This window comes from Gigantopelta aegis, chromosome 3, assembly GCF_016097555.1.
Source record: "Gigantopelta aegis isolate Gae_Host chromosome 3, Gae_host_genome, whole genome shotgun sequence".
In the NCBI taxonomy this organism is placed as follows: Eukaryota; Metazoa; Mollusca; class Gastropoda; order Neomphalida; family Peltospiridae; genus Gigantopelta; species Gigantopelta aegis.
Window position 1 is genome coordinate 46,501,231 of NC_054701.1, and position 17,772 is coordinate 46,519,002.

The following is a 17,772-nucleotide window of genomic DNA, read 5'->3' on the forward strand; positions in this document are numbered from 1 at the left end:
CTGACGCAATATAACCATAAATAAAATGTGTTGAGTGCGTTGTTAAATAAAACATTTCCTTCATTCTGGGGGCATTTTAAGGTGAAATGTATCAGCAATTCCCATAAGAACAAACAGTAATGTAAACGTGTAAACGAAAAGTAATAAAATAAATATTACTTACTTAGCTTGTTAGTCCAGTGAGAATTATTTCAACTGGATTGATGACAAGAGGATTGACAACAACATGCAGTATGGTTTAAAAGCTAAATAAAAACCCACCAGGATAAATTTCTGGCCTGACCAGTCTTATTGCTTCCTATGGCTTTTGCTATACCAAGTGTCATCAGTACCAGTTTGATATGTAATAATCATAACTCGTTCCACGACTGGTATATCAAAGGTCATGGTATGTGCTATCCTGTCTGTGGGATGGTGCATATAAAATATCCCTTGCTACTAAAGGAAAAATGTAGCGCCTTTCCTCTCTAAGACTAAATGTCAAAATCACCAAATGTTTGACATCCAATAGCCAATGATTAATAAATCAATGTGCTCTAATGGTGTCATTAAACAAAACAAACTTTTAATAATAATAACAATTTATTTAAAATAAAAGGTGCCAAGTTACTGTTAAACAGTTTTTTTTTCCATACTATGGTTTCATTAATGCCTTAATCTCCTGTTACCAACCATTTCTCTGAACCTTTTTGTATCAAAAACCTTAGAGTGTTTTCCTCTCTTTTTTTCCATTTCATTTCAATCCCATGCTACAAAGTGGCTGTCATTCTCCTTAACTTTTTGCCAATCTTGTGCAAATCGGAGCTTTAAGAGCTTTCAATAAATTCGGACACCTAAATCATCTCTCTGACTGCCACCAATGTGAAAACATTAAGTGCACGTCTGTCAGTAACGTGAAATAATCAAGTCCATGTCTGTAACCATCGTGATTTGATGAGCTGTGAAATTAGTTGACGTTGTTAAAATGCTGGACACTGTTATGGCAAAATGCCCCTTTCATCATGACTCATCCAATTGTGAATGACGATGGCTGGAAGAGGACAAATTACAATAACACCTGATGCACCAGATTCAACAGATCTGTGTGAAGATTGCAATTACAATTGATTTTCCTCAACAAACGATGACATCAGATTGAGAATTGGTTTTTAATGAGCAGTGTTCTTGGTGTCATTGAATAAAGCAGGGTTCACTCTGGAATAAATTGTGGTTTAGCCAATTTTCAGATATATAGAGTATTTTCATGTAGAAAATGATTAGAGGCCAGACTAAATGTTGTAGCCACTTTGAATACAAATTAGCAATTGACTAAATTGGCAATGGACAGGGTGAGCCCTGCAAATGACTTCCTCGCTCATGGAATAAAACAGCTGACAAACTTTGCAATAGTCTAGATATTATTCATGAAACAAAAACAATTTAAATTTGCCCTTGATAGACATGTGGTTGCTATATATGATGCCCTTAGACAGGTGATTGTTATACATGGTGCCCTGAGACTGATGGCTGTTATACATGGTGCCCTTTGTAGGTGGTTCCTTTGTGTTATGCCATCTTGAATTTATCTCAGTAACGTTTATCATAAATTCATTATTGCATGTAAGTCAAGTCATTTGTTTATTTTCAGCTGTTTATATATTAACAATATCTCTGTGATTTATATTATCACATTAAATTATGCATTTCTTATAAACATGTATAGATCTATTTTGGGGATAACATATTAGTACGGTAATAGTAATTTATATTGTTAATCAGCAATTATTATATTATTATATCTGGGTTTTTTCAGGATGTGTTGATGGGGTGAAGATTTCTTTCAATGACCCGCAGGATGGATTCTTTCTCAAGTCGGCCTACCGAAAGTTTAAGCCCATGGACCGTACTCGAGAGAAGGAGGCATTTATCCTCACCCACCCGGCTGAGCTGTACAAACTGCGGGCCAGCTACGGGCCGTTTGAGGACTACGAAGCAGTTCCGAACTTGTTTGTACACACCGAATATAACGACGGTCAGAACCTCATGCATCGCCAGATTCTATTCAACATGGATGTCAGTGCTCACATAGTCACGGACAAGCTGACGCCGAAAAGTTCGCTGCTGCAGTTGCTGATTCACGCGCACCCGATTGGGCGGAAGAGCAAGGATTTTGGCGGCGACGGTTATGACCAGCGATGGTGTGGACAGCTGTTCGTGGAGAATGGGGATCAGCAGTTGTCATCGGTGTGCGTGCTGAGTGAGAAGGACAAGACCTGCGTGACGGGAATTGACCTGCCCCAGGAATGGTGGCACCCCAACGTCAGCGACGTGTCCGTGTTTTACGACATTTCACGGGTGGAGCAGAATCAGGAGTGTGCCAGTGCGTCGAACTCAATAGTGCCAGCCCGGTCAATTTCGAACTCGTCGAACAGTAGGAAAAAGTACATCGCGACGGTGGGTTTGTTGCCGACGGAGAATAAGTTTGACGAGCGGCGGGATAAAAACATTGTGTTCAGAATACCGACGGATCAGGTTTATCCCGGATCGAAGTTTGAGGTGCCCGTCATTCTGGAGAGTGGGTCGGATCTGCAGGTGATCGTTATTAAGTAAGTATACATGAATTGTTTTGCATCTGGGTTTTTATTTACTCTGTTACTGAAGTGTTACTGAATGTTAGATATTTCAGCATAACAACATTAATTTTGTCTGTCTACTGGGAAAAAAAGAGCAAATGCATAATTATATATACAAGTTTAAGCACTCATTACTAAAATATCGCTGTTACAATTCTTTCAACAGCAAAGTAAAGATAATAATCACATACTCGGAGTATAGAATATCAAACTGGATGGTGGATAAACTAACAGTCTAATCCATCTATAATTTAATCCTTTGACATATACTTATGTAAATACTTACATTAACTGAATGTTCAAGCATCACGTTACTGGGCAAGGGACTTGACTAGGAGCAATCTACATGTAATAGCCAGTGAGCAGTCTTATATAAACTCATTTAGTCTGTGCACAGTTTTACTGTGTTCATTTGTATATTGAAAGTATTTAAATGATTAGTATCTATCTATTATTAGGCTATGACATTTGTTCTGAATTATCTGTGTAATAACACTATTTATTACCCCAACAGGCACTCATAACGGGGAAAATAAAAATCATAATTGTTTTAACGTACACTACTATTGGACGATTTGACGCCAACAAACCAATCACCTTGTCGGTACTAAATATAACGTCATCACGATTTGGCAAAAGACATACAATGACGTCACATAGTTTAAAACGTTTGTGTTTACATCTTTCTGGTTTCAGTGTTAAACTTGTAATAAAATGGTAGTTTAATGCAATTCATTATAGGTTTTTTTTTTTACAGAATATATAGAACTTTGGGTTTTGAAAATTATCTGTGAACCGTGAATAAAATACAACGTTAAAGCAATACCCAAAACAATAAAGTAGTTTGCATCATTTCTATATACATGGATGTGTAACCGATGTAGGCAATATCGAAAATAAAAGCTTTTTTAAAAAAAACCCAAATAGCTGGGGTAATAAATAGAATAAAAAACTTGATACCAGTTATTATCAAATTTATGTCCCTCGTGAAATAATTTTCACTCGGGACATAAATTTGATAATAACTGGTAACTTGTTTATTATCCTCTATATAATTGTTAAATCTACACAAAATGTGCCAAACAACATGCTTTATACATACATGTATACATCTACACGAATTCAGGCCCTCGGATTTCACCGAAATTATTGTTTCCGTTACCGTGTCGGCAAAATCACGGAACCAAAATTTCGTTTCCCATGATTATTATATTGTGTACGACTATTCAACAAAAATAATATATACAGTTTCCGATGGGTTCCCATGATCACAAGGCACAGAACCGAAAAAGTGTTTCCCATGAAGTTTAAAATCTATGGCCTGAAATTGTAATTTATTTGTTTTGTTTAAATGTGTATGGACTCGTACATGTGCCTGAACATTGCAGTTGTAATACAAGCTAAATGTGAATAACACCATGCAGTATGCACTTGTGTATGTGAATCTACAAACACACAATGTTTACACAAAAGAGTTCGAATTTCTTTTAAAACTGTATTAACCATCTCTAGCTGAATATACAACAAAAATGTCCACCAAAAGTGCAGAGACGTTCTTTGGTTGTGTATGAAAGACTTGATTTGCTGTTTGTTTGCTGTATGCGAGATGGCTTTGATGGCCAAGATAGACAAGATTGGAAAATGGTCTTTTGTTAATGGAGAGATCATGCTCCGAGCACCGATGGCCGGATTGTACTACATCTCTGTACAAACAGCCACTTTTTACAGGTTTTGTTCTCGGGTAAATCCCTCCTTTTATGAACGGTGTATGAAAAGTAATTGCCAAAAAGACATCAATGTTTGTGTATGTGCTGGAGAAAGAAAAAAAAGAGAGAATGTTCTAACAAAACTGAAATGTGTAGTGTATGTACATTTACATGTTCTTGTTAGCCTGTAATAAGACTGAAATACAACTCTAGTGATATTTCCAATAATCGATTATAATAAAAATTATATTAAATAGACTCTACCTATGTGATGATCGATTATAAAACATGGGCGTAGGAAGGTGCTGAAAAGTGGGGGGGGGGGGGCATACACAAAAATATATATAAATATATAAAACCATTACTGCTGCTCCCCCCCCCCCCCCCCCCCCCCCCCCCCCACACACACACACACTTCCTATGCCAGTATAAAAAGCCATGCTCGATTGTCGTGGAAAATGTTAACTAACTATTCCTCCAGTTAAGATGATGGAATTACTGTATGTGTTGGGATTGACCAGTGTTTGTTTTTATGTGTAATGTTAGTTATTGATGTTACGTAAAATTAGCCTTTTGAAGGTAGGGTCTGTATCTTAGTGAACGCAGCAATTGGTGCGTGGTCCTTATAATTAAAATCCTTCTTTACGTTCATATAAATCTAATCGACTATGTAATTGAAAGTTGATCAATTGGTGCAAACTGATTATAACTGATGATGGAATGTCAACCAATTCCCAACACTAATTGAAACTGGTGAAAGGTAAGTTACATGTACATACACAATTGTTTTTAAAAATTAATGTTACTGACAAAAATTCTAAATGTTTGTTCATCTGTCTGTTAATCGTTGGATCCAGTCATTATGTTAAAATGAAAGTAATAAGTATAGTGAAACCCCTCTAAACTGGACACCCTCAGAGCCAAGTAAAATGTCTGGTTTAAGAGGTATCCGTTTTTAGAGAGGTTGTTTTCTATACTGATTTTTAAAAAAGGACTGTGGAAAAAGTCCGGTTTTGGTGGAATTCCGGTTTACAGAGGGTCCAGTTTTGACAGGTTTCACTGTAGTATGTTTTTGCACTACTGAAATGAATCTGACCGAGAAACAAGACACTTGACTGGCGACATGCATTGATCTACAGTCTGGCATCAAAGAAAAACAATGGACCAACAATGTGTCAAGTGACCTATGACACAGAACAAGTCGGGAAGGAAGGAAAGAATATTTTATTTAACAACGCACTTGAGGAACTACATTTTTAACATGGTTATGTGGCGTCAGACATTTGGTTAAGGAACATACGCTTGATGAGAGAAACCTGCTTTCTGCCACACAATGGACTATTCTTTCCTATTAGCAACAAGGGATCTTTTATATGCAGCATCCCTCAGACAGGACAGTACATACCACAACCTTTGTTACACCAATCAGACAAGTCAGTGTCTAGACACCTGTTGTGTGATTTTTGTTTTTTTAAATTCGATCAGATTCAAAATATTACAGCAAGCTGTCACTACTGTCAATAACCCGGCAAGATTAGGGCTTATATACGGGATAATACATGGGATGGGGGAAAACATAATCCGAGAGAATGTAGTCCATCCAGTTATTTCAGCCACATTTAGCAAAATTACATGGTATCTTCAATACCATTCAGAATAAAGTTTAATTTTGTTTATCAACACCACTAGAGCACAGCGGCTATTGGATGTCAAAAATTTAATAATTCTGACTAACATGGAGTTTTATAGAAAACCACTACATTTTCCATTAACAAGGGGTCTTTTATTTGCACTTTGCAATAAACAGGACAGCACATACCAGTCATGGGGCACTGCTTGGGACCGAAACCCTCCTCCCTTCCCCTGAGAATGGGTACACTGAGCACTCTACCGACTGAGCTAGGAACCCCCCCCCCCCCCAATTCAAAACAAATCAAGTGTATAAATAATGAATATACATGCATTTTTTATGCTGTAAGATAAGCCATTTTTGAGACGTGTGAGCTTATGTTCAAGTTAATTAATAATTTTGGCTTGGAGAGAAAATAAATAGACAAGCTGTGAGTGAGGAGATAAAATTTGAATAATCTCAACCCGGACCCATGGACGCCATGCTGCGGTAAAGTAATCAACTGCATAAAAAGGCCTTTCTCTGCATGCGCGTGGCTGGAGCACAAACGCATGCATAACGCTCCCAGTTTGGAGGCAGGTCATTGATTTATACTGGCAATTTGCAGGGGGGAAATAGCAATTATTTTTCTTTCGTCTCTCCTGAAAGGTGTGGTGCGGCTTGAACATGCCGTTAAAAGCCTGGTGCAAGACCTGCTGTCATTTGGTGGTAAAAACAATTAAACTTTGTACCTGGGGTCAGGTATCACACTGTGCTCATTTTTCTTGGTGTTTAGTTCACAGGTGTGGACAGGTATTTGTCGGTCTGCTACCTACCTACATCTAAGACAGGTATTCAGGCCAGGTGACATGCCTGACCTTTTGTGACCATCTTGCTTTTGTGCTGATATATATATATATATATATATATATATATATATATATATATATATATATATATATATATATTTATTTTTTTTTTTTTTTTTTTTTTTTTTTTACCATAGGACTGTCCTTACTTAGTGCTAGCATTAAAAAACAACAACATTCTGCCTGATGTTAAATATATGAATTGACATGTAACCTAATGTGACAGGCAAACCATTTTTTAAATGTGTAACCATATAATAGATAACAGAATGAAAAGCGAAATAGGTGGCCTTTGTACTCAGGTTGGAGTAGGTATCTAGGTACGGCAAACTGGTGTACAGAAGGAACATTTTACCTGTATAGAAATATGACCCCTTGCTGTCAAGGAGCAACAGGCCCTGGTTGTGTAGTGGTTAAGCCATCTGACCTAAGGCTGGCAGATACTGGGTTCACTTCCCGGTAGTCTCCCACTCAGTCTCCCACTCAGTGGGTAGGTGTAAGACCACTACACCAACTTCTCACTTACTAACGAATTAACAACTAACCCACTGTCATGGAAAGACAATCTAGAGATGTGATTAGTCATGGGATCAAAACTCTATAGACTCTGTGATTATTTCCCTAATCCCAACTAGGGCCCCATGACTGCTATATTAAATGCCATGGTATGTACTGTTCTATCCATATAAAGGATCCCTTGCAACTTTATTTTTCCCCACGACCACCATTCTCGGATTGTTGTTTTTTTAGTCACAACCAGTGTACCACAGGTATATCAAAGGCTGTGGTATGTGCTGTCCTGTCTGTGGGAAATGAATGAATGTTTAACGACACCCCAGCACGAAAAATACATCGGCTATTGGGTGTCAAACTATGGTAATGCAAATAAATAAAGTGATGATCAACATCAATATAAAAATTCAAGGTTTAAACAAAAACAGTGTAAAGAACAGTGTAAAGAACTGTGCAAAAAACACAAATATCACAGAATTTTACGGATACTGAATTTTACTCAAAACTTCAATTTTGTGCTGTATTGGCCATTCTCAAAGAAAATGTTATACCCCTGCACCACGGTGAGGTTACAGCACGCACAGGGGTGTCTGTGGGAAAGTGCATATAAAAGTTCCCTTGTGGCTAATGGAAAAAATATAGTGGGTTTCCTCTAATAAGTTACAAACAGTAAACAAATTACCAAATGTTTATATCCAATTTAGCCGACGCATAATAAATCAATTTGTTCTATAATAAGAGTACTTTGCAATGTGACTTCGATTATTATCGATTGTAAAAATCTATAATCAGTTGTGCGAGAAAATTTTAACCTCCAGTTTAAATGATGGAATTGATGCAAATATGCTAGGGTTGGTGTTTTCATGTGTATAAATATATGGTTAAGGACCACACAGATTGAGAGACGAAACCCGCTGTAACAACTTTACGGGCTGCTCTTTTCAGTTACCAGCAAGGGATCTTTTATATACACCATCCCACAGACAGGGTAGTACATAAAACAGCCTTTGATATACCAGTCATGGTGCACTGGCTGGAAAGAGAAATAGCCCAATGGGCCCACCGACGGGAGTCGATCCCAGACTGACCGCGCATCAAGTGAGCACTTTACCACTGGGCTACGTCCTGCCCCACAACAACAGGTGCATGGTGTTAAAATTCAGATCCTCCTTTTGTCGACATTTAATTTTAACCAATTTGTGAAATCGAAAGTTGATCGGTCGGTGCAAACCGATTATGACCGAATATCGATGATGAAATTCCTATCGATTTCCGACTCTCTTTCATCTTTCACATTCCTAAGTCAGACATCTAATAACCTGATTTTACAAATACTCCGATCAATATGTCATTCCCTTCTTTCCTATAACAAGGAATAATATTGGCAACACTGAAATGAGTAATTTGTTCGTTTCTAATCAGATATATATATTAAGGTATATTTTAGACAAGACCGTTACTTCTTTATTGTGCATTATTGTGTCCGTGCCCATTGGGCTATTTCTTGTTCCAGCCAGTGCACCACGACTGGTATACCAAAGGCCGTGGTATGTACTACCCTGTATGTGGGATGGTGCATATAAAAGATCCCTTGCTGCTAATCGAAAAGAGTAGCCCATGAAGTGGCAACAGGGGGTTTCCTCTCTCAATATCTGTGTCGTCCTTAACCATATGTCTGACGCCATATAACCAGAAATAAAATGTGTTGAGTGCGTCGTTAAATAAAACATTTCTTTCTTTCTTTCTTTCTTTCTGAGCATTACTGTGTCCATGTTCAAGATTTTTCTAAAGCTATATATATATTTTCATGTATGTACAATGTACGTACTGCGAATCAATGGTTAAATTGATTTTCTTGTTAAACCATTAATATTCTAAAAATACTTAATTGTGGGATTGCAATCTGTGTTATTATTTCTGTAGAAAATAGAATTCTGCCATTATCTAAGATGGCAAAACCTTAAGACAAAAATAGAAATAATATTTGGTTTTAGTGTCACTCATTATTGAGGTCTTCCCTAAATGAATTTATTGGTAATGTCAGGTGGTGTTATTGACTAGGAGGAGGCAATATTTGTGTTAGTAGCACTTAAAATAACTACATGTATCAGTAGTGGAAGGAAGGAAATGTTTTATTTAATGACGTACTCAACACATTTTATTTACGATGATATGGCGTCGAACATATTGTTAAGGACCACACAGATATTGAGAGAGGAAACCTGGTGTCGCTACTTCATGGGCTACTCTTTTCGATTAAAGCAAGGGATCTTTTATATGCATCATTCCACAGACAGGATAACACATACCACGACCTTTGATATACCAGTCGTGGTGCACTGGCTGGAGTGAGAAATAGCCCAATGGGCCCACCGACAGCATCAAGCGAATGCTTTACAACTGGGCTACGTCCCACCCATATCAGTAATGTCACCCACTAATAACACCATACTAATAGCATATTCTGTAGTCTTTTCCATCAGGGAACGCCTGTTTTCTTACTACACGGTATGTACCTTTACTACAAGATATTTATTTCTAGGACAATTGTTTTCTAAATTCCAAATTAAAAAAAAAAAAAAATTGTGGGGTTTTATATGTTTATTTGACTGCCTTAAAATGTTAAAGTTTGTTATTTAATGACATATATATATATATATATATATATATATATATATATATATATATATTCTTTATTCCTCTTGTAGAGAGTTCGAACAGTACAGATTATCATACATACATAATACATAAAAGACAATGCACAATGATTAATGGATAATACATAGTACTTAATACAAAATACATGATACGTAATATACAGTGGCATGGGAATAAACCCATGGTGAGAGAATTACATTAAAAGGGTTGTTGGTTGATCAGAATCACGCAATCACGCTCATATAAATTCACTCACCACCCTGCCATTCTCTCTCTCTCTCTCTCTCTCTCTCTCTCTCTCTCTCTCTCTCTCTCTCTCTCTCTCTCTCTCTCTCTCTCTCTCTCTCCCTCTCTCTCTCTCTCTCTCTCTCTCTCTCTCTCTCTCTCTCTCTCTCTCTCTCTCATACGCACACGCACACTGCTATAAAGATCTGCACATTTGCACAAGAACAGACAGTCATGACTGTCTACAGTATATTGGTCTTCATATTGTTAACGTAATATATTTGCATTATTTTATAAATGAAATGTATAACAGTTTCACTATATAACATAGATGATTCATCATCAATATTTATTGGAGGTTTGCAGGACAGGAGTTTTGTAATAAAAATATCATTGGGGCAGTTATGTAATTCTACACTGAGGTCAATAGGACAGATATCAAGAAGCATTGTCCAGAATGTATCTCTGGTTGTTGTTAAGTATGAACAACTAGTCATGATGTGTGTAAAAAGATCAGAATAGTTACTAGTACTTAATGTACAAATTCCTTGTACTGAGTTTGGCACATATATTTATCAAGTGATTTGCTTGCTCTTTTAATGATGAATTTGACCGTGCAATTGACCAAGCTCTGTGCACTTAAGAGATTGGCATGAATTTTTAGAAAATGTGTTGTATCTAGAGCACATTTTGTAATTTTGCCATGTAATCTTAGAGAGGAAACCTGCTGCATTTTTTCTTTAGTAACAAGGGATTTTTTATATGCCACATCCTAAAGACAGAGTAGTGCATACCAAGGCCTTTGATATACCAGTCGTGGTGCAGTGGCTGGAATGAGAAATAGCCCCTTTGGCCCACTGACTGGGATCAATCCTAGACTGACCACGCATCAGGCAAGCGCTCTACCACTGGCCTAGTCCTACTTCCCAACTGTACCTTGTGCTTCACAACATTATCACCACAGTATTGGTGACTAAATTTATTTTTACTTTTCTATGTAAATTTAATTATCTTTTAGGTTAATGTAGGTTTTTTACTTACTTTTAAACCATATATATTATATATAATATATATATATATATATATATATACATATATATATATATATATATATATATATATATATATATATATATATATATATATATATATATATATATATATATATATATATATATACATATATATATATATATATATATATATAATATATACTGTAAAACGGGTATTATTCGCGGCAGTAAATTTTCGCGATATCAAAAATGCAGGCAGTTTGCGGTTTTTAATTTTCGCGGTGCCATGGTTTTTGTTTGTTTTTTGTTTGTTTGTTTGTTTTTAAATTACTAACATATATACAAAACTATACTTTGCTACATAACATTAACTGGACACTAGAGTGGTCAACAGAGGTATACGTAATATTATCCCTTTCTGAGCGACTCCGCTAAGTGCTGCAGCCACATGTCCAGCGGCGACCACACTGTGTGTACAATTAATGAAATTAATCCAGGATGTGGTTCTCCAGAAAGTGTGAAATAAAGACAAACACTTGTACTAGTAATCTTGTTTTAATGTTTAAACATCGGTTGTTAAAAACGTCTCAATTCTTTTGTTTTTGTCACTTGTCGACATTTTTTCCGGAAGTTTACAAAACCATTTGTCCCTTATTTTGATTAGCCAGTTAAAAATGGCTCGTTATACTAATTTCTAAATGTTATTCACAGCTTAACAATACCAGTAAGAATGTCTGTTCCAAAAATCAACTACATTTATCATTCTTCACAAAAATAGCGTTATGACAGGTTCAATTTTACAGTGGTTAAAAAAAAGTGCGGACAAACCTGAAACTGTTGGTTTACCTGACCCTTCAACGTGTTTAACAATTGAAGAAGTTCAATCGACACAGGCCCGCCAATGATGCCGTTGATAAATTAAACACTTCTATAAATCGTAAACAAAAACACAGTGAATATAGACTGTATGATGCAGAACAGCATGCCAAAATTGATAAACTGGGTTTTGTTTTGTTCTAATGGATTTTATTATTTGCGTAAGTGTAATTTTTGCGGCTAAATTAAAAACGCGAAAACGCGAAAATTACACATTACAGTATATGGCTTAAAATTTATCATGAATGGTGCCTTTTGTTTTTCAAGACATTGAAAAAAATGTTTTATCCAAAACTTTTATGTTTTGGTAAATAATACTCTATTCTTTTCTTTTTTTTCCCCTTTTTTTGGGGTGTGTGTGTGTGTGTTTGGGTTGGGTGGAGTTGATGATCAATCATCATTTATGGTTTAATGTCAAGTGGAAGTAGTTAGCTGATAATGAGCCCAGGACCTTGTTCTTGAGTCATTAATGGATGTATTAAGCGTGGAAGTAAAATATAATTGATTCTTCATTTTTCAATCTTTATAGTGGTGTCGTTAAGCAAAACAGACTTTCTCAATCTTTATATACATGTATGGCTTACATTACATGTATATTTCGCAAAGAGTTGATTGGTGCGTAGGTGCAAAATGCGAAACCATTAAAAAAAAAAATCATTAAAAAAAAAAATCATCAATATATGATACACTACTTGATGCACTCGATTATTGCTTGGATGAAGCAGACTTCTTTCATCACAGCCCAGTTACCTGTCAAGTGTCAGACATTACAGAGGAGTCGCTGTGTGGCGGTGATTTTCCACCATTTATACTGTGCAGAAACAGCAGTCCCCCCTGAGGAGATAATAGGCTATATTATTCACCGAGGTATTGCCCATAAAAGCCCCAAGTATATGCATGGCGTAAGGAAGCAACAAAAAAAAACAAAAAAACACCACACACAACAAAGACAATGTGTCGCGGTTCAGTGCACACCGCCCTGGAGCTCATCTCATTTCGTATGCAAGGCAATAAAACTGTGAAAATGAATGCAACAGTATTTAACAAAAATGGTGATCCATGACGTGGATTCACAACACTTCACTCTTGGTGTTGGATATTCACTACGTTATATGATAAAAATTTTTAATAGCTGGTTGTAGTTAAACTTCATTTGTGGTGGTGAATATTCAGTACATTATTTGGAAATTTGTTAATGATCGACTGTAATTTAATGTTGATGGTGAGAGAGGGGTGGAGGTGGAGAGGAAAGGGGGTGGAGGTTGAATGTTGGTGGGAGTGGCGGAGGTGGGATGTTTGGGCAATCTTAAATATATTTTTAATAGTTAATCATTTAGAATAGACCATCCACATAAAACTGTCATGTCATCAAATATCCTGTCTACAAAGCTCAGGTGGTAGAATGTTTGCCTGAGGCGCTGGGGTCTAATAGGATCAAGGAAATGTTTTATATAATGACGCACTCAACACATTTTATTTTCGGTTATATGGCATCAGACATATGGTTAAGGACCACACAGATATTGAGAGAGGAAACCTGCTGTCGCCACTTCATGGGCTACTCTTTTCGATTAGCAGCAAGGGATCTTTTATATGCACCATCCCACAGACAGGATAGCACATACCACGACCTTTGTTACACCAGTTGTGGATCAGACCTTATCAGCAGACCTTTTAACTTTTTTCTTCTGAACCAATGTCCCACAACTAGTATATATCAAAGGATGTGGTATGTGCTGTAATGTCTGTCCCTTGCTGTTTATTGAAAAATTTAGCAGGTTTCCTCTGAAGACTACTTGTATATAAGTGTCAAAATGAACACGTTTGACATCCAGTAGCCGATGATTAATAAATCAATATGCTCTAGTGGTGTTTAGAAATACAACAAACTAAATTTAGCTATAATTGCTAATCTAGGTAACAGATCACATGAAAGTGTACTATAGTCTTGATTTTAACCCCCTCAAGTATATACTGAACATAGGAAATGCAAATATTTTGTGTGTGTGTGTGTGTGTATGTATATATATATATATATATATATATATATGTATGTATATATGCATATATATATATATACATATGTATGTATGTGTGTCTGTGTGTGTGTGTGTGTGTGTGTGTGTGTGTGTGTGTGTGTGTGTGTGTGTGTGTGTGTGTGTTTCATGATTAAATTAATTCAGTAAAGAGGTTGTCAAAATGGATCTAAAATGTTCCCAAAATATTGACAGACACAAAAATTAATGGAATTCAAACGGAATAATTTGAAATGAATTAAATGAAACTAAATCAATATTTGCATTTTGTTTTTGTCAGTATTCATAGCAGCAGACTTGTATTTAAGCATTGTGATAAAACACAAGTTTATTAAAACTGTAGTTGTGTTTGTATTTTGCATTAGTAAATAGTTTTATATTAATATATAGAGGATTCATCACAAGTGTTTTTTAATATGGAAAATATCAACTGAGTCTATGTTAATCAGTATTTGTCGAGGCTCTGCCGAGAGAAATACCGATTAGAACGAGGTTGATGTTTTACATACTAGTATTAAGAAACACAAGAAGCAAATTATATTTATCCTATAACACTTATAAAATAACATTTTAATTCGATTTTTAGTAAATCACAGTACCAAAGTCGCCGCCATCGGTAATATGACAACATGATTAGCACAAATTAGTTTGACATCACACATTTTAACCAAAACTTTGAAAACTTTACGCTCAGGTACACAGATCTTGTTGGCTTGTAAGCAAATGACCCATCCACAGCAACACATTACCTAGAGACCTTGCAAATTTGCATTCCATTATTAACCTGGTTAATACACTAAAATTATCACATCGTTCTATGACATGGATATCATGGGTAAGTTATAGGATAAATAATAATATTACAGTCAGTTCTGTGATATTAATTTTTCATGTACAGAACATCTGCATGGTTGATTAAATTGACAACCTCGTATATTGGAAATGGTTGAAGCTTTTCACGGTTGTTAAATAAATAAACAAGGGCTATTCCAAAATTTACCACATGGAGATGAAAGACAGCAATTTTGAAATAAATTAATGTGTAACCATGTGTAAAAATAAATTGCAACAGGCCTAAAAGGCCGAAAACAACAATTACACAAGGACCATGATCAATTACTGAACAGCTCTAAGCTTTTATTAACATTTGTGTTACAGTAGTAATCACAATTACAAGCATATTTTGTGATGCATAAAATGAATGAAACTCTCGAAGAATTACATTTACAGGGCTTTGAAAATTGCAAGCATTATTAATTTTGTTCATCCGGTACTCATGCAAGTCTGGTTTTGCATAATTCATTTTAGTTCACACATTAAATTTAGGACATTTCATACATATATATGTGGTTGTAATGAGTTACACACAAATAATGAATGAAAGAATGTTTAACGACACTCCAGCACGAAAAATACATTGGCTATTGGGCGTTACACAAAAAGAAATTTTACCTGTAATATTCTTTTTTTGCATAAATCATACTAATATATAATCAATTCTCGGATGTCTAATTTATAATTTCTTATAGTCCCCATGCTCATGTAATGATCTTTAAAGTCAGTGCATTTAATTCTTTGGGACCGGCCTCAGTGACGTCGTGGTTAGGCCCATCGGCCAACAGGCTGGTAGGTACTAGGTTCACATAGTCGAGGCATGGGATTTTTAATCCAGATACCGACTCCAAACCCTGAGTGAGTGCTCCGCAAGGCTCAATGGGTAGGTGTAAACCACTTGCAACGACCAGTGATCCATAACTGGTTAAACAAAAGCCATGATTTGTGCTATCCTGCCTGTGGGAAGCACAAATAAAAGATCCCTTGCTGCTAATTGGAAAGAGTAGCCCATGAAGTGGCGACAGCGGGTTTCCTCTCAAAATCTGTGTGGTCCTTAACCATATGTCTGATGCCATATAACCGTAAATAAAATGTGTTGAGTGCGTCGTTAAATAAAACATTCCTTTCTTTCTTTTCTTTTAATTCTTTGGGTGTGATATGTAGCCCAGTGATAAAGTGGTCACCTGATGCGTGGTCGATTTAGGATCGATCCCAGTCAGTGGGCCCATTGGGCTATTTCTTGTTCCAGCAAGTGCACCACACTGTTATGTGCTACCCTGTCTGTTGGAATGGTGCATAAGATCCCTTGCTACTAATGAAAAAATGTGGCAGGTTTTTCTCTCTAAGACTATATGTAAAAATTACCAAATGTTTGACATCCAATAGACGATGATTAATAAATCAATGCACTGTAGTTAAACAAAACAAACTTCTTCCATCCTACATACAGGATAGTACATACCACAGCTTTTGATGTACAAGTTGTGGTGCACTGGCTGGAATGAGAAATGAGCTTATGTTTATCAGAGCCTAGGAGAAGGGACAGGCCAATGGTAATGCACTCGCTTGATGCGCGGTCAGCTTGGGATCGATACCTATCGGTGGGCTCATTGGGCTATTTCTCATTCCAGCCAGTGTACCACCACTGGTATATCAAAGGTCATGGTATGTGCTATCCTGTCTGTGGGATGGTGCATATAAAAGATCCCTTGCTACTAATGAAAAAATGTGGCGGGTTTCCTCTCCAAGACTACATGTCAAAATTACCAAATGTTTAACATCCAGTAGTTGATGATTAATAAATCAATGTGCTGTAGTGGTGTCATTAAACAAAATAAACTTCTTCCATTCTACAGACATGATAGTACATACCACAGCCTTTGATATTCAAGTTGTGGCTGGAATAAGAAATTGCCCAGTAGGCCACTTGACAGGAATCAATCCTAGAAGTCTGTGTATTTAATTCTCTATGTTAGGCTTATTAAGATTAAACTAATGTGATAATCTTGGTGTTTTTACAGGGCTAAAGTTGGAAATGTGTTGAGAGTACGTGGAGCCACAGTTTCGGCAGACAGTCCATGGAGCATTTACGTGGAGACCAACGACCGCCACCGGATGTCAACCGTCACAGCGTTTGTCAAAGACACAGTCAAATTTAACAATGCAAGGTAAGGGGCTTTATTTTTATTTAAAAACATTTTTAATAAATATATTAGAGCTGGGTGGTATTGAAAATTTAGGTTCAGTATCGGTATTTTTTTGATGATTTACCTCGGTATCGGTATGGTATTTGGTATTGATACAATAATACCAATACAGATATTGATTCCCATACTGATATCGAGCAGTATTTTCAGTATACTCTGCTTTAAATGCATGCCCGAGTTAAGTATCACCCGCTAATTTCATTAAAATTAAATTAAATTCCATACACAAGACCCTCATCTCTCTCTTCTTTTCAGCTAATTTGCATTCATCCGATATGTTGTTAGTGCTTTACTAAATGGCGGATAACATTTTTCAATACTGAAATTTCAGTATTTAAAATTTTGCTCAGTATGGTAAATCAGTATTGACATGATACTGATACCAAATGGTATACCGCCCAGCTCTAAAATATATTAATGTTCTCAATTACATTTCATGTCCAAATGTTCATCTTTTAGAAGAAATTCCAACCCTAATTTGCAGACACAGACACAAACTATATATTATTGATTTTGCACTTGTGTTTTAGAAAGACATCTGTGAGGTGGTCAAGATGAAAATTAGGTTTCTACCACAGTGATCATTAAATTGGTTTTTCATCTGGGAATCACTT

At 36.3% G+C, this 17,772-nt stretch overlaps 1 protein-coding gene across 1 annotated transcript in view; it reads left to right on the forward strand.

The window, feature by feature from the left end:
* The window catches only part of LOC121368124 (transmembrane protein 132C-like), a 116,665-nt gene that overhangs the window by 21,988 nt on the left and 76,905 nt on the right, over nucleotides 1–17,772 (forward strand). Inside the window, exons 2-3 of the mRNA XM_041492699.1 lie at nucleotides 1,793–2,585; nucleotides 16,973–17,119. Coding sequence (XP_041348633.1) covers nucleotides 1,793–2,585; nucleotides 16,973–17,119 — 940 coding nt within the window. The remainder of the gene's footprint in view (nucleotides 1–1,792; nucleotides 2,586–16,972; nucleotides 17,120–17,772) is intronic.